The 18,402-nt window shown below is 41.5% G+C and overlaps 1 protein-coding gene across 1 annotated transcript in view; it reads right to left on the reverse strand.

Moving 5' to 3' along the window:
* Positions 1-4,761: 4,761 nt before the first annotated feature.
* Positions 4,762-18,402, reverse strand: part of CAPN8 (calpain 8) — a 29,782-nt gene continuing 16,141 nt past the window's right edge. The window contains exons 10-21 of the mRNA XM_013173951.3: positions 17,601-17,776; positions 15,567-15,578; positions 13,642-13,853; positions 13,017-13,053; positions 12,272-12,337; positions 11,296-11,353; positions 10,798-10,862; positions 9,628-9,696; positions 8,524-8,602; positions 7,513-7,629; positions 6,857-6,915; positions 4,762-5,994 (exon numbers count right to left, since the gene is read on the reverse strand). Coding sequence (XP_013029405.3) covers positions 5,971-5,994; positions 6,857-6,915; positions 7,513-7,629; positions 8,524-8,602; positions 9,628-9,696; positions 10,798-10,862; positions 11,296-11,353; positions 12,272-12,337; positions 13,017-13,053; positions 13,642-13,853; positions 15,567-15,578; positions 17,601-17,776 — 974 coding nt within the window. The 3' untranslated portion in view covers positions 4,762-5,970. The remainder of the gene's footprint in view (positions 5,995-6,856; positions 6,916-7,512; positions 7,630-8,523; positions 8,603-9,627; positions 9,697-10,797; positions 10,863-11,295; positions 11,354-12,271; positions 12,338-13,016; positions 13,054-13,641; positions 13,854-15,566; positions 15,579-17,600; positions 17,777-18,402) is intronic.

Raw genomic sequence — 18,402 nt, forward strand, 5'->3', positions numbered from 1 at the left:
TTGCAAGAGTCACAGACCTTTGCCAGTGAGTCTTTTGTGTTGAGCTCCTGCCCTTGATCAGCCCTTCTTTTGGGGTCAAACCTCAGGCTACACTGCTGAGCCTCCCAGTGGGGCTCCTTCTCACTCTGGTTTTCTGTTTTTGTGGTACGTGAATATTTGCATTTGCTTAGTGCAGTGGCATAGCTTCCAGGGAAGGAATGGAGAAGAGCCTCTCCTGCAATATCACTGATGGGCTACATGGTAGACCCCAGCCTGAGGATTGGAGATGCTGACTTGAATCATCTGCAGAGAGAAGGGCTTGAACCAAAGTTTCTCACATCCATCTTAGTCAAATGCTTAAACCACTATACCACCATGTACGGGAAGAGAGCAAAAGTGGCAGGGAAACTACTTCTCCATAGGCAGATTTCTGATGAAAACAGTGCTGTCACTGTATTTCAATAGGAACTAGATTCTCCTGACGTACTTCAGGCATAGTCTGATACGTCTCTGGGACTGGGTCTCTCAGGGGACATCTTTCTAGAAAAACACTTCATACTTGGAACCTGGTTGGCCTTGAGTCTGAGTTAGATGCCAGAAACTAAAAACTGTCAAAACTGATAAATTTCTGCACATGTAGAAAAACACAGCCTTCAGGGACGTCAGCAGCTCCAGCACAAAATCTGCAGCACGTTCAAGCTGAGACATCTCCATGGGCAGGTGGCAGCTGAGCACAGGCAAGTCTGAGCACTGCAGCTGTGGAGATAAGGTCTAAATTCAGGTGGTGGGAAATTTAAGTGAGTGCAGCAAAGATACGCTGGAAGCCACTAGCGAAAAGGAGAACAGGACCTCAAACTCCTAATTCAGAAGGCTACACCTAAACTTTCTGCTAACTTGGCAGAACACAAGGAAATCCCTCATGTGACCCAAACCATTTCTAAAGTCCTGATTTTTTCCCATTAGTGGTATCACCATATGAAGCTTCTTTATTGCTTGTGCACTTGTCAGCTCGGAAACTAAAATTTGGTTAGATAATTCCTCTTTCATGTTCTCATGCACCAGACCAGCTTGTCTGAAATTCAAATGTTATCAGTCTGTGTAAAAACACACAAAAAAATTCCAACCTCGAACCAAGATGAGTTCAAATTAAATTAACTTGTAGAAGGCTGGCACTCTCTTTTGAAATCAACTGCACATTCATTATTGCCAAGCTCACAACCACTGCTTCCTACAGCTTGTTCTCTCAGGACTTTCACTAAAGGTGTTCTACCGATTAGAGGCCAGATTGGTACTTTGTCATTTCCTCATTTTCCTTTAACCTCCTTTCTGCTGTTTCATTAATTCCTTCCTGATTCATTCTGAAACTGGTCTTATTTTCGTCTTCTCCTGTATTGACAGTTCCCATTTCCCAGACAAGGATTCCCCAGCAGAAGAGGCCACACAACACAGTATCCTTCAGAGTCTTTGTGTGACAGATCTGCCCATCAGAAGACCAGAGGAGGAGAAGTGGCCATCACAGCCACAGACGTTGTTGCTCCCTTGCATGGAGCTGCCTGGAGGTGCTGCAGTGGCTCACATAGCCTGGCTCCACAACAAAATGAGAATAATGCTTTGTTGTATGAACACTGTTTTTTTTCATCTCTAACTCACCAAAAATTAATGGACAAACATGATGAGCTTTTAAAACACAATTTACCTTAAACTGTGTTGATCACAGAGCCCCTTAAAATCCCAAGAGATCCTACCTGCTTTGGCATGTGTGCTGTGTAAATTTACACAGCAGTCTAAGAGTATGATTACAGCTTGTGAAAACATGCACAGCTTTACAAATACATGCAGTTTTAAGCTAGCTAGCTTAGTGAGTGTGCCAGGTATCTTGCTGATATTGATGATCAAATAAAAGGTTTTCTTTCTTGGTCAAGCCTACATGGATGGCATTAAAGATAGATGATGTTAAAACCCAGGTGTCCAGAGAGCTGTGCCCACGAGCTAGCCAAGGAGTGCAGGCTTAATTAGGCAGTTACGTTGTACAGAGCCAAGAAGACACAGAAGTGAAAAATCTTCGGAAATCCCAAATCCTGTGCTATCCATAGCTAGTAGTTATTTCACATTTAGAGGAGGGTGAAAAGATGAAAACAGTAACGTTTGCAGAGTTTTCCAAATAAAAGAAGAGCATTTGCTTTTCTGAGTCAGACCTGTGTATGATGAAGACAATGCATGTGCCTTCTTCCCTGAAAGAAGCAAGAGTCAAAGAATGGTTTTCTCCAGTTTCTGCCATCATTCTGCTCCTGCACTGCTGAAAACCTGATTCATTCAGCTTCTTGGCTGTCCTCCCAGCATTTGCTCAGGTGCTTCTTTCATCCATCTCCCAGAACCGTTCCTACGGATTATTTTTTCTGCCACAATCTTTTGCTGGCACACCCATCCCTCCCCGGGAACCATACCAGCAAGCCCTTCTGTTCACAACAGCACATGATTTTGTGATTTTGGGGGGGACTGTGTTTCAGGTGAGACCTGCAAAAAATTTTTTCAAAGACAGAGGAAGGAGTTAATGAGCAGCCAACAGTAACAACTGGAGTAATTTGCTCTATTAAAGAACGAGAGGATTTTTATGCTGTATGTGCCAGTTACACAGAGAGATACAGACACCATGGCAACAAGCTTGTCAGGCAGCAGCAGGGCACTACTTTAAGATTAACTATCACTAGGGACATCATTAGTGGTGGAGAAACTTCAAAAGCTTTGGAATTTTGGTTCCTTTTGCAACCACAATCTCACTTGCGTTTATGAACTTCATTTGAATTTCCAGTCTGTAAACTTAAGCTGGGATAACAATATCAGCAAACTGGGATTTTGGATGCATCCTCAATAAGATGGAAAAGAAAATCATGCTCATAATATCTCAGCACTTCCAAGCCTGCCCAGTTGTTTGAACTATATGGAAAAGAAGAACCAAAACATACAGTCGAGTCAGATTCAGCAGGATTGTCTGAAGTAAAGGAATGAAAAGGAGTTTGAAGAGGACTGTACCTTCTGTGCGTATTCATTAGCCACGAATCTGACCATTAGCCTGTAGTGATGTGAAAGGAGAGATCCCTCTGCAGATCTCCCATTCTGGGAGTATGAGCAGGTAACAAACAGCTGCCTATACAAGGCGGATTCCTTTTATACTTCTAGCTCACAGGCAGAATCCCAAATCCCAGTGACTGTCTTGCACCTCGTACAAATATTTACACTGGTGCAAAGCTGGTGTCAGTTGCTGATGTGGTAAGAGTTACACCAATGGAAAGTTCTTCTGTAAGGAACCACAAGATGATTAATATCAGTCTAATATAAATTATGTTTTACAGGAGCGATGTAGAGACTTCAAGTTTTCAGTTTAGTAGGTTGCAGTGCATGTGAAAACATTTCTACAGGGAAGTGGAGAGTGAAAGAAAAGCTTTGAAAAACCATCACAGAGTTTCTGTGGGGGGGTCTCTTTTCACCCCACCTCATTTATAAGGTGTTGATCATGCCATTTAGCAAGGTTTTCATTGTGACAGAGAATGTATCTGTAATAGGTGAGCCTTTGTGACTTACCTGCATTATAATTCCCCACAACTGAGCTACTCAAATCTAACAGGAGCAACCAGCGCTTCTCAGCTCTGATAACGAAATATGGCCAAGCACCAAGGTACAAGAGTGCAGGGAGTCCAGACACCCACACCCTGGCTCAGCCCACCAAACCCCACTGCTTCCACAGAAGCTACTAGAGGCACTTCAGTCAACAGGCATTACAGCCCCATCAGGACTAACTGGGAGATTTAATGAGCACAGACATTTGTTCATCTTGCTGCACAAGCAAGGAAAATAGGGGGACTTTAATCACCTTTTTGCAGATGCATCAAGTGAAAAAGAGAAGTGCATTCAATCCCTTGAAAAGGCTTATTTTTGAGCAGTTGTTGTCTGAAACCTGATACTCAAATGCTGTCCTCAAAGAATAAATGAAAGAGGAGGTGGCTCCTCTGGAGCTGCCTGCTTCCCAAAGATAAAGGAAGATGGAGTGCAGCACTCTGCCCATGCTGTACAGGAGGGTGAGAGTCATTGAGATAACTGTGAGAATTACTGTGGTGGGGGCATCTTGTTTGATGTAAGGGGAGAACTGGGAACAGCAGTGGGTTTCTGTGTATATGAGAGTTTTCCCAGTCCTGTTTAGAGAGGCTTCTCTGTGATCATAATTGGAATGAACTCATGAATAGTGCATGTGAGCAGAAAGCAAATCTGAAGCTGCAAGCTGTTAGCTCACCCTGCTGCATGGTAAGTAAGGAGACGTGTTGCATACTCAAGATATAGGGCAGGGAAGGACAAGTTCATCTTACCAAACAGGCAGAGCACTCACTAGAAAATTCTCAAGGTTTTTGAGACCTCAGTTTGCCCCAGGTAGCTCTGTTTTCCAGGCAGGTGGAGGTATGTAGGTGTCTATTGTTGGTCAGGAGGCAAATATCTACCCCAAGAAACTGGTGGCAACCCAAGACAGCTGTGTGCATGTCATGACTGGTGAAAAATGGACAGCAACAGCAGGGTAAAACCTACAGTTCCCCACTGGCTGATTTTATCCCGCATCCTGAACTAAAAGGTATTTATTTCTCTTTTACTGAGAGAGGGATTCCAAATGACAGAAGTGAATACCGTCTATCAGGAAGGCAGAGGGACACACTGCTACAGGCCGTACTCCCCTTTTAGTCAGACAGCTGTAGCCAGTACTAACAAGAAATGCTCAGAGATGTCAAACTGAGGCTTGGGGCCTGTCACAAGACATTTCTTCCTGCTTGAAGAAAGAGCTCAGGAACAAGTGGGTGTGGAGAAAGGCATCTCTCAAGCACAGTCTTGGAGGAGAGGTAGACAGAACCTCAGCCCCACGTCTGCCCTGGGAACACAGCCCTTTGCCTGCACTCTTGCAGCTCCCAGGGAGAAGTGTCAAAGAGATGTCATCTTGTCAGATCATTACTTGAAGTTAAAGAAATACTTTTCTGATTGCTAAAAAGACTCCTAGATTATCTTGATTGCATTGCTGTGCTATTATCTGTTCTTTATAATACCATGAAATTAAACACAGAGAGTTTTATATTTTTAAAGGTTTTACAAGATTTTCGGAAAGCATAGCAATGTTAGCCAGTGACTATTAGCTTCTTCTTTGAATCATGACCCACATCAGTACATCCTGCATACACTCAAGCTCGACAGCTCTCTACATGCACCTGTTAGATTCCTCCCCCTATGCTTGCCTTTATGAGCTTCTGGGCTCCCATCACTATTCTCCTAAAACTCCAGACCCCACCTCTGGGCACCAAAATACACCTATGGGTAAGAATTCAAAGGAGGAAATGTCAGTTGAAGTAACTGTGGTAACTTGTGGAGGAATTGCAATATGTTTACCTAATTCCCTGCTCAGGCTTCGGGCTGTGTCCATGCCCAATTTCCCTGGGCTCTCAGCAGCTCGTCTGCTGCTGAGCTCTTAACCCCCAGCTTCTGCGGGCACTTGGCATAGCCAAAGTGGACAATTGGCTAGTAATGGAGATAGTCAGAGCAGCAACACAAATTTTGGCCACACTTTGAGTGTGGGCTTCTCTCTGTGAAGCACATGCTGGATATTGCTATCAGCAGAGATCCCTTCCTGGATTTTGAACTCTGCTGAATTTCGATGCACAGTTCGAAGTCAAATCAAAGCTGTCTGGGCCAATCTGTGGTAAGTCAGAATTTGTGACAGTTCAGCATGAAAAAAAAAAAAAAGTAAAGGAGGTTAGGATTAGGTTTGTTTTATTTATTGGTTTGGGTTTTTGTTCAAGAGTGCATTTACTTTCTAACTGACAGGAGATCACTTCATTTTTAGTGGGCTTAAAAATAACTTGCCAGTAATAAAAAACAAGTTTCTGTCTCTGCTTTCCGTAACAAGGAGAAGTCAAAGTAGTGATTCTGCATTCAGAGGTCTCTGCTGAATTCATTGATCGTAGTTCAAACCAAGGTGCAGCACAGCCACTGCGGGAGAAGCAGAACAAGAAGTCAGACCATCTGGAATGTCCATAGGGTGCCACCAGGGCACTCCACAATGGCTCTGGGAGAACAAGCTTGGAAAGACTGTCACCGTGTTGTAATCTGCTTTATGTTAAGGGTCCATCTGCTCTCGAACTTCATGGAAATTCTTTGCCAGGATTGGCTTCAGACAATGCAAGTGGGGCCTCTTTCAAGGCAGGACCTGTTCTGCAGGGCAAGCTGCATGGTCTTTGAAAAATTCTAGATTATGCAATGTACACTTTCAGCTAGACTTAACTAACTGTGACTGAAGGTCACGGGGCTTCCTAGCCATCTTCTTCCCTTTGAGTCAGTCCTCATCTGGAAGGATTAATTGTATAGACCTCCTGGGGTCTCTTCCAGCTGTTTCCTGAGATATATTTGTATTCTGCAAAGGGAAGACTCAAGCTGATTGTTTTTATAAAAGCTTCAACAGGAGAAATTTACATGAAAAATAAGAGGGAAAAAAGAGACCTGGAATCTTAAAAGGTCTCTTCTAGTTCTGGCAGGTTGTTCAGTTCATTCTCTGCCAGACAAGAATATTTTCTTGCTGTGTGTTTTCTGATGAGTTGACCGCTGCCCTCCAAAGCAGACAGTGAAACATACTGTGTAAGCACCTTCTCAAGAAACCTTAGGTATTTTGAGTATATAAGGTAAATGTTCATTCTACTAATTCAGACAGGTCTTCTGAGCTGAAGAGCCTTGCTACATAAAGAGATGTTTCCCTTTGAATCATTGTCATGTTTACTACTTGATTTTAAAGAAATATTCTACTCCAGTCCATTACTGTAGCTTAAAAAACATGGTATTTTAATCTGACCAACCTCACCTCTGCTAAAGAGAGCTGGACAACCCCACTCTTTTCTTTATCTAGGAGACGGAACACTTCTGAAAAGGAGAAGAGAGTAAAAAAAAAATTAGATGTAAAACACAGAGTTTGGCATGTCTGACAAAATGTAGAGGACTGGCCTTTTGCCACAATCTAGACTGGTTCTGTGAGAGAATATTACAGCTGTTCTTTCTCCTTACAAGTAATTTGTATACCACTTCATGGGGTAGAACAATTAGATTTACAGCAGCAAACTGAGAGTTTGGCAGCAGGACAAGGACAGCATCCGACGCAGTAGCATCTGATATGATACAGTAACAAACCTGTAAATCAGGTCTGAGTAAGGACTATAAATGATAAATGGTACCATTTGTAGGAGATGGGACAACTTGGTGGCCAGAGCACTGAACATAAAGTGGAGATGACTGTAAAGCAGAAGATCATGGTAGGTTATGAAAACATGTAGCCTCACACTCCATGATCATTCAGTCGGTAAAGCTTTTGCTATTTCTCTTCTGATTTGTCAGACAGATGCATTTATTCTGGCACTCTCCCATTTCCATGCAATCTGTTACATTCACAGTTAAAAAAATCAAAAACTTAATGAACCCAAAATTGTCAGGAATCCCCCTTGACTGACAAACAGAGGCACTTACTGAACAGGGTCTCCAAGCGGATCATACAGGCCACAAACCCATCAAAGTCAATGGTCAACTTGCTGCAGGCGTAGCGGATGACAATGCTGTGCTGCACCTGACTGTTAAGCGTGAAACCTGAAGACATGAGAAGGAAAAAAAATCACTGACACAGCATATTAATATGCTGTCTTTGATGTGACTTATCCATGAACTACTGCAGCTGCGGGCAGAGCTGGATTGAGGACTGTTCCTCCCAGAAGATCTGCTGGACTCCATCACTCACCTCTGCTGTGGGTCCTTTCCAAAGCCCATTGTGCTGGGTGAAGAGAGGCATGAATTTCTTCCACAGCATTTTGTCAGACTGCATATTTCACATTGTTTCACAGCATAAACAGTCCTACGTTCCCCAGATAAACCCCTAATTAGTCAGTCTTGGTGCAGCAGTGATTGCAGTAGAGCCAATTGCTCACATAGCACATTGGGTTGTATTCAGGCCCCGGGTAGAGATATTTCTGTCACTGGATCTTTCATATAGACTCCACTGAGCATGAAAGATCAAAAAATAGTGGTTCTGTAGATACCCCTGAGCTGGCAAGCACTGCTCCAAAAAAGAGGATCTGGCTGGGTCATGACTTGATCACTCTTGCACCTTCTCTATGTAGAGAAAGATGGTGGGAGGAAATGAAGTAAAAGGAAGGCTTGGGCATAGTTCTGAAAAGGAAGAACTATGTTAGGAAATAATGAGGCCAAAAATAGAACAAGCCATAATCAGATGCATAAGCAATGATCACAGCATGGACAAAAATATCAATGGTTCCGAATGCAGAACAGAGGATGGGTTTTGATGTCTATAACAGCAAAAGGACATGGCAGTGTGTGACCGTCGGGACAAGAGAATGGCAGTTGCAGTGCTGTGATCTAAGAGATGGGAGAGAAGCAAAGCCATGAAGAGTCTCTACTGTTCTGCTGGTGCTTGTTTTTAGTGGGGGACTGCATTGATCTGATGGTGTTTGTAAGCAGTGCACTCACCTGCCTCACTGAGGGCATTTTGCATCTCGTGGGCGTCGATGGTACCAGAGTAGTCACTGTCCACCTTCTTATAGATTGCCTGCAGCAGAGGAATGAGGGAATTTGGATATAGCTCTTCAATTACTTTCAGATAAAACCTCAGGTTCCTGATGTCTGGGGCGAGGGGCTGCCCCTACCAGTCAAAGCTCTTTGAAATGTTAATGAGCAAAGGAAACGTTTCAAGTAGCTACTGGCAAGTAAGGCAGACTGGGAAACACATTCCCATGGGCTGGCAGGCTGCCTGCCTCCATGTTACATGGTGGCAGGCCATTGAGGAAAATATCCTATCATTTGGCAAACACTGCAACAGACAACATCCATTTTGCTTAATATTTCAGACAAGATGACAGATGCTTCACACTGCCAGCAGGTTTATTGTCCAGAATTAGAAACTACCCAGACCTACAGCTCAGATTGGAATTGGCTCTCAAGGCTCACTCTGCAAACACCAGCCCCAGGACAAAGGAGGGATGAATGTCTCTTTGTGAGCCTCCAGGACAGATGCTCTGTGCTGACCAGCATCAAGCATGATAGCAGCAGACTTGTCTGAAAAGGATGTTATTAAACAAAGCAGGTCCAAATCTGATGTTCCTTTAGACTGCCTGATTCTGGGTGAACTTCTTGGGATATTATATCTTTTGTCAGAAAAAATAATTCTGCATTTGTGCAAGGTTTTAAAAATACAAAGACAGGTTTTTGATAGGTCCTAAAAATATGTTTCTTGTGCATGCTAGGGCTCAGCTGGCAATGTAACATACCTCAGCAGCAGAGACATGTTCATATGAGCTTTAATACAGCAGGCAGCAGAGAGAGCTGTCTTTGCCAACAACAAAAGAGCATTAATCTGGTTTTCCAGAAGGTACTGTGGATTATGGAGAACCGTGAGGCGAAAGTGAAAGAAGATCTGCTGGTGCCCTCTTAAATCAGAGATGTTTCTGAGCCCTGGAACAAACTTCAGCTATGAGAAGGAAAACTTCCATATATATATCTTAACCCTTCTCATAGTTCTGCATCTGCACTTCAGAGTTTCACGAGAAGAGGAAACAGTCAGAAATATTATGTTACCAAATACTTTTGAATCTTCATCCAAAGAGTCTTGAATTCTACAAGTCCCAAGGAGCCAGTCCCATTAGTCTGGGTACGTTAAGGAATGGTTCAAAAGTCAGGATTCGTCTATCCTTAGCAAAACAGGAGAGCAACCAGTTTAGATAAAAGTAGATCACCCATGCCCAGAGCTTTACATTTGCTTAGCTACAGGTATGCCAATAATTTCCAGGCTATCTGCAGTCTCAAAGAATGATATATGGATTGTTAAATATACAAGCACAATTTTGTATGGTTAACAGTAGGTTTAAGTCCTCTGGAAAACAAAGGACTTTGGAAAAAAAAAAAAAAAAGGATTGGCTTAGTAGTGGACAAGTGTTAGAAACCAGAGGAAGGAACTGCAGAGAGAGTCAACAGTAGGCTACACAGTGCTTCCCCATGTCTTTGAACTTCCCTTCCTACGGGAAACTACACAGAAACAGGGAGTTGGCCCCCATGATGTTGTACTTTTTGAGCTGCTCTTTTGGTTTTGGGAGGCTGTGGAGTGTAGGGCAGAGCCATCAGTTCTCCTAATAGCCAGTGCTACACAGCTGATCCCTTCTGACCTTCGCACGAACACATCACGAGAACGCTAGAGCAATCCTGGTGGCATGGCTCTTGACTCTCCCAGTGCACTAGCTGCCTTCCCCATGCATCAAAGTCGCACTGTTCAGGCAGGCTGACCTCCCCTTTCCCTCTGGCTACTCACAGCTCATTAGCTCCCATGTGTCCCACAAACTTTACAGAAGGGGGAGAGCTCTCCAGCCTGTCTCTGCTGCTTTGAGCTCTGTGGTCTGTAAGCAGTAGCTGATTTAGAGACGGAAGCTGAGGGTGTGCTTAAAACCTGTCTCCAGCCAAGCATGCTGTGCACGTATCTGAAGCTGTACCAGTGGTGCCTCCAGGCAGAAGGTTCCTGCTTCTCTTCCTCTATTTTTTTGGGAAAAGTTTAAGCAATGAGAGACACAGAGCAGGTGAGAGAAACAGCTGATGATGAAATGGTTCAGGTTTCTGACACCCTGAGCAGACAGAGCTGCTTGGCTCAATTTTACGTTCCCAGACAATAGAAGTATAAACTTAGCCTTATCTTGTTAAGAAGTTTTGCTAAGGAATTCCAGAAACTTTGAAGAAGATGAAATGACATTCAAAGGATACATCTAAAAGGCTGATCATCTCCCTGCAAGTATTAATGTTGAATCCATCACTTTTAATATCCTTTCCTGTACAAAACAGAAGTCAAAGTCAGAAATACTTTTAGACAAATACTTTTCTGCAGGCCATCCAGGCGCCAGCTGCCTTAAAATCTTGCTAGTAAAGCAAGTGCTCTGACATTTCTTCCACTATTTCCTTCCAACTGATTTAAATGGATTTTTAAACAAAGAAGCAAGAGATGCTCTTGGTTTTGGGGGTGGTAAGAGTCTATCACCCATATTAGAAGTTCAACAAGCCGGGAGAAGCCCAGGTGGGATGAAAACCTCATTTTTTACATTGTCCTCAGCTGACAGAGCTGGGTTTTGTAAGCATAGACCCCATTTGTGTGCTGAGATACTGACATGAAGATGTTCACTCTGGACCAAAGAACAAATTTATGTCTCATCACTTCAGCCCCTGCCTCTGAGCTCCACTCAATGCAAAGCACATAATAATACTCACTCTTCGCCAAAACCCTATTTAGAATAGTTTGAAGTTCAATTGCAGTCACTTCGCAGTCCTGGACAGAAAATATGTTTTAGGTGTTAACATGAAAAGCATCTGAAGCAAACTAAATTCATTCACTGTCAGACATCTGGGCATTATTTTACTTCCATCCCTACCCGAGGGCAAAACCTTCATTTTTTTTTTAACACCACCATTACCAGCTGACATCACACGGATGTTCCGCAGAAGCCGGGAATATTTCCTACCCTTTCAAATGGGAAATACAAGGTTTTTTAGGTGCCACAGGGACATGACTGAATAAATGTTAACTTTTTAGCAGGTTTGACTGAGTTGAGGATTTTTTTTCAGCTATAAAAGCTCAGAAGAGCATTTGAGATTTTCCAGGCTTATGGAAACTACAATCAAAAAATAAAATTCCCCTCTCAAAACTCACAAAAGCCTTTCTAACTAACAAGGTGTTTTCCCTCTTCATTGCCACTGGCCACTTGTTCATTAAGAGCAAATCTGAAGTGGCAGCCACAGGCTAGCACAGCAGCCTGTGGATACTGAGGTTTATCAAATACAGTGAGAGAGAGAACATTCAGCTGACAGCTTTCTGATTCCTGGACTTCTAAACCAAAAGGAAGAAATTGGCCAAATAGCCAATTGCCAGAATTATATGCTAGCTCCAAGGGCAATTTATTTCACTATGCAATAATATTTTCACAGTCCTCACTCCCATCACCCATATTTTCAGTCATTCCATGCCAGAATTACTATGGGAACAAATCACATTTTGCACCAATAAGAGGGAAAATGTAGTAGAGCTATTCTATTGTAAAATAAATTGAACTGAAGCTGTGAGTTAATAAAAGGGGAGAACTGCCTGGTTTTTGAAGACAAGACAGTAGGAGGAATTGGCAGGCCAAATATTTGCATAATCATAACAGTGAGAGGTCTCATTTTTTTAATTCCATTTTAATCCACTTACCTCTCCAGAGAGCTTTTGAAACAGAGTCTTGAACTCATCATCTATATCTTTGTTATCGACATGAGGCTACAGGAAGAAGATGACCAAGAGTGTAATTTACAACATGGTTCTAGAAAGCAAGACGGGCATATGGTAAAGCGCCTTTACTGGGAACAATCTACAGCAAGGGAAAATGAGCACTTGCTTTGTAGAAATGGCAAGACAGAAGCAAAATCAAGAACAGTCAGGGGCTGGCTTTGTTTGGGAGTAAATACTTTCTAAGGTTGATGAAAAATTTTTCTTCTGTTACCAAGATAGTCTTATAAAATAGCTGCAGATAAAATGTTCCTGCACATGTCCATGGCAATAATGTGACTGTCTTAATTCAGTACTTTCTTGGAAGTCTGCTTTTGCAGTTTCTCTCAGGCTTTGGGAATACTATTTGTTTCTATGAAAAGGATCATTCAATGCCCTCCTCACCTTCTTCTACCTGTATGGGATGAAAGGACAGTTTAATGTATTTCAACCAAGTCTACAAGGGTGCAGTTTCTGTGCCATGTGATCCTAGGTACATGAAAATACATGTGAAACTAAGCCATAGAGATAAGTAAAGAATCTCTGGAACCAAAATATATTTTTCCTGAGCATAAACACCTACTGTGATCTCAGCTCAGAAGAGAAATAAAAATCCTGCATTCATTTTGCCCCCACTATCTGAAAGAAATGTCCATTACAAAAAAACAGTCTGCCCAGTTAAGGTGTTTACCTCATACGGTTTTGCAGCCACCATATCACCAATCATCCTAAGAAAAAAGAAATAAAACAACCAGAAATGATTACTGTACCTTTTGCACTTAAAATCGTCATTAAAACAAGCTGTTTTAATAGAAGGTGTTACCAAACACACAGAACAATCCTCTAGGTTCCCTGTTTCCTGCATTCCCCATCCTTCCTCTGTCTCCGACTTTTTTGCCAATATTTTCCTTGGCAAATCCAGTCTTGTTGTTCTTATCTTGGATCCCGGCTCCTGTTTTTTTCACTCAGCAGCTGCTGCTGAAACAATCCTTCTTAAAACCATTATCCTACTCCCAAATCTTTCCTCTGCACTCTTTAATTGTGGGAACTTCTATTATACAGACCTGAGGTATCTAGTTACCACACCAGTATATGCTGTAGGCCACTTGAAGGACCATGACTTTGTAACATGGATGTGTGTGTCACATATGGTAGGCCACAGAAGAAAACAGGTCCTAAAAATGGGCCTATTTTGCTGCTTACTTGCTGGTAGATAGAGCACAGGATGCGGGTCTCTCACACAGAGTGCAACATCTGACCTTTCCATTCATGTGTCTCACCAGCAGAAGAGGAGGCTTTACAAAGAAAATACTCACTGAGTTTTAGCCTGTTTCTCAGAAAAAACTCGAAGGCAGAACTCTCCATTTTTATAAGGTTCAAATGTGGACGGCACAATGAGGTACTCTCCCTTGGGCAATTTAATACGGCTGGAGACTTCACGTAGGTTGACATAAGTCCCAGACTGGGCTATTGGTTGGTTCCTTGCGAAGAAAGCACGGTTCAGATGAATATCTGTGCTATTTTCCAGCTGTGGGAAATGCGTTTATGTTAGAAACCATTTGACAATTCACTTGCAAGCCAGACACCCCATTTAAATTTCAATGCTTAAAAGCTATCTCAAGTTTTTCTTAGCATAAAATAATAAACCCTCAAGTGATGGCATAAAAGATATCCACCAGGGTTCTGTCATGGGAAACAGTCAGGCAGATAATTAGAAGAGATACGTATTTTTCTCTATAAAGATTATCTTTTCATGTGTCTTTATAATGTGTGATATAGAATAACTAAAAAAATCATAATGTGCACTCAAACTGGTCAAACCAATACCTACTCTTACTTAAGTTGTTCATCTATTGAGCATTTTTTGCTTCCAAAGGCTTCAGGTAAAAAAGTTTAAATTGCTGAATGCCTTTAAACCATTTATGGTAAGGGGTAGATGTTCTAATTGCATAGGAGTTGTAGTCTCTAATTTCTTTAAACAGACAGAAAAGAACAGAAAACAGGACAAACTAGTAATCATAAGCGTGAGACTTTTGGAGCTAAATTAGAAGATATACCCTACTTCTGTTAGCAATACTAAAGTTACTGCTTTGGATTATACGGAAAATAGTACTTAACTTCTCCTTGATATCAATATATTATTAAATGTGAAACACTGAATAGCTCACAAAACAAAAAACTGATATAGCAAGAAACAGTAGTGTATGAATAACATCTTTGCTTTAAATCTCCTATTCATTACTTTAGCTCCACGGGGATGTCTTTCAAAAAGCGTGATTCAGTGATCCACAATAACTGCTACATTGTTGACACAGTGCATAAAACATTACATACAGATAAGATTTCTGGCTGTGTAAGATCAGAGCATAGAAAGGTGTTATCAAACATTTTAAAATAATTCAGTATTTCTGTTGTAAACTGTAGAATAATATGCCCTTTTCCCCCTCTTTTGTTCCATAGATAAGATTGGATTTGGTATTTATTCAACTTCCCACTCTACCTTAAGCTAAGTGGGGATTGCAAAGATTAAGAAGTCAGATCCCATATCTTTTTCAACATATACAGCTCATTTTCTCTTTGCATCTGCAAGGCTGTTAAAAGAACACACTTAATTGCTACAAAACCACACATTCATTAACTGAGAGGGAAGAATAGGGTTGAAAAGCCTAGGAGAAATTGGCAGTACAGAGTGCTGGACCTCAGTAATGAGTACAGACTATTCCTACTGCCAGACATCCCCGGGGTCTCTTTCTTCAGGAATGAAAAGTCTCTTTAACTTGGTATTGACATTTGGGAGGATTAGGGAAGGTTGAGCTGGTTTGTTTTTTGGTTTTTCATTACTAGGAGCCCCAGCTCGGAACTATAAAAGGAATGGATCCACAGAGTCCGGCATTTCTTCTAAACAACATCAGCTACATTTTCTCAATTTTAGAGTGCAGAGACCCTGCCTTCACCTCTCCTAAACAGGCAAATTATGACCTCTGTTGTACACAATTAGTGGAAGCCAAATTTCAACAAGTATAAATGAGATCAGGATTAGGACTTGGATGCGTGTAATAAAGCCTCATGCCCCACAGTCCCTTGGAAATGGTTATGCAGAACACGAAATAGTTATCCTGTGATAAAAGAGCAAAGCTCTCCAGAAGAACTGTCATTAGTAAGGAAGAAATCCTCCTGGTAGCTACATAGACACAGGAGGTGCTCATCCATAGGCTAGAAGTCTTCCACAGCGATCACATACCTCCTGAGGAATCTGAAAGGAAGAGAATGAGCTGATGTTAAAGGATTGGTACACAGGCACTTCTATCATTAGAAAGAAAATATCAGATAAAGTCTCCTTCAGACACTTATTTTTCATTTCCACTTAAAAACACGTTGTATAGTATCAGTTATATGTGAAGTTCTGGCTTGCACTAACTAGAGCTGTTCCAAAAGAAAAATGTGATTTTCATCCAGAGGATTCTATACAATTGCTTTTCTCCAGACACGGTATCGTGAATGATACTATCAGTTGGATATATTTCGGTAAGCCTTGAAATGTTCAGTCAGGAGAGTCAACAGGTTAGCCCTACTTTGCTAAATGAAAACAAACAGAATTTATTACAGCAGACTCTGCTAGCCTGCTGTTACTGGAATGCTGATGAAAATATAAGGCTACTGTCACCAGTAGTTAGCCTGAGGATGACTAGATTGTTATAAGGCAAATAAAACAAGTAACAAATTTCAAGATTTGGCCCTTCCTATATTAACTAAATATGTACAAATTTGTACCTTTGAATGTTAGCTTTTTCAAAATCAGTTAGTGGTCTTGGAAGCAAAGATTCCAGTGAAAGCCAAAGAGAGTGTGCACCTAAGTCTGAGAAGCTCACACAATGCTTCTGAACTGCCTGAGATGGCCCCTGGGGACCATGGGTCTTGTTCCTTTTATCCAACATACTAGAAGGCCAGAAGCTCACTGATGGGAACACCTACAGTAATTATTACTATGTAGTTTGAGCTACATAACTTACAAAATCTTTGCAGGGCAGGTAGGATTAAGCACACGCATTTTCACCTTCTCTTATACAAAGATCTGCTTTAGATCACCATCCAAGTTGTTCTAATTGGACCTTCTCAGACACAGCATCAACTGCAATGATATAAATCTGCAGCAGCGCATGGCCTGAGGAACTTGGATGATAGCTGTGTGTCTACATGAGATGATTTGGCAGCTATTTCTTTCAAAAGAAATGCTTCATCTTGTTAAGAGTCACTTAAGTCCATCCTACTATGGAAAAGGTCCCAGAGGGGGCAGATGGGATGAAATAGATGTAAAGCAGAAATGCTCTGCTATCTTCTCCAGGGTTGTACTCAGTAGTATGGGCAGGCAAACATCCTTAATGTGCAAATTCTAGGATGCCAATAGGCTGGGGTGCTTGACGTCATGCAGATAGCAACTCAGAAATGTACACAGTGAGAACCATTTCCTTCAGAAACTAGGAAAAACCCTTCCTAGTTTAGAACCATCCTTCACAAGATTTATTAATAAAAGTCAGCCATTCCCATCTGCGCCCACCTGTGATGTTTAATAATCTTTATCCAGAGGAATCTATACAACATTTAATTGCTTTTCTCCATATATGATGTTGGGAATGATAATACTGTTTGGAAATTCTTACATTTATTTCTCTGCCCTCACATCACAGAAGTTAGAGGTGGCACTGCAGATTTTTTCCCTACATTACATTTATGGAGACAGAAGCAACACTGTGAAAATCAAAATAGAAAAAAAAAAAAAAAAAGAAAACCAAAAACCTACTGAAAGAAAACCAAAAACCTACTGAAACAGAACAATAGCATCATAGACAATGAATCAAAACAATTTTCAAATAAAAGGGGAAAGAAATAAAGAAAGCGACTACTGAGCAGTAATGATAAGCTGTAATCAGAACCACTTATCTGGAATTGCCAGGCACCCTGAGCCTGTCCCCATTCAGATGCTGAAAAGAGAAGTCTCTCAATGAGACTGTTGCTAAATTAATTGCCTCCAGTTTTACACCTCTCTCCTGTTAAAATGGGACAAAAATTGAACCAATTTTTTTCTGAATCTTCCCATATTATGTGGGTCAGGAAGAAATGAGAGGTTTTCAACCATCTTGTAAAACCCAGTTCTTATTGCAGTGTAGTGCTGAATTTCAAGATGTAGCACATGGCTAATTTTTTCCAGGGTAACAGAACAGAGAATAAAACCTGAGAAATGAAAAAATGAGAAAAAAAAAAAAAAAAAACACTATACCTGGTAGAGTGAATAACCAATACTAAGTAGACCTTCTCCCATTTTCTTCTGTCTCCTGCGGTTCTTCTGCATCAAGCCCACCAGTATAGTACAGCATGGCTCATTCAAACTCCCGTCGTGGTCATCATCTGGTTCATCCAGACGGATTTTAAACTGGGGATTGATCCAGTATGTTGCTAAAAATCCCCAAGACAAGACAAAAAGGGTAAGATTTTGTTATTGTAGCCAAAGTGGTTGTCACTAGAATTACAGATACTGTTTGGAAAGACTTTTGCCTGGATTATATCCAAACCTTTACAGTACATATGTAACATATGGTTTTATGTTTTTACAGCTATGCTGAATATCAATTGGAGCCATGGCAAATCAAAGCACCAAGGTATTTCCTGGGGTGTAATGACAAAGAGGGAGGAACTGATACCATTAATTCCAGCCAGCCATTTATCTAGAGGAAATATCCTTGGCTAAGGCTGATATTGTTGCAAGAGAACCAAATGCCAGGCAGCATCTCTAGAGGTCTAACCCAAAAGCGAACGTGAAACAACACTGCCACAAATCTGTGCCACTTTCCTGGCCTTCCTTTCTCTTTGGAGGATTGCTCCAGTCAGTAGCAAAAGCTATGAAAGCAAAGAGAGCAAACAGAGGAAAAAAAAAAGAAAGGAATTATGTCATGAACTAAATGCTCAGTGAGCTGACAATCCCTGATGAGGAAATAAGTGTGAATTAGATCTTGGTTTCAATTGCCAAACTTCTGCTTGCTATCTAAACCCCACAGAAAGCACTGAACCTCCAAACCTTTCCC

Source organism: Anser cygnoides, chromosome 3, assembly GCF_040182565.1.
Source record: "Anser cygnoides isolate HZ-2024a breed goose chromosome 3, Taihu_goose_T2T_genome, whole genome shotgun sequence".
In the NCBI taxonomy this organism is placed as follows: Eukaryota; Metazoa; Chordata; class Aves; order Anseriformes; family Anatidae; genus Anser; species Anser cygnoides.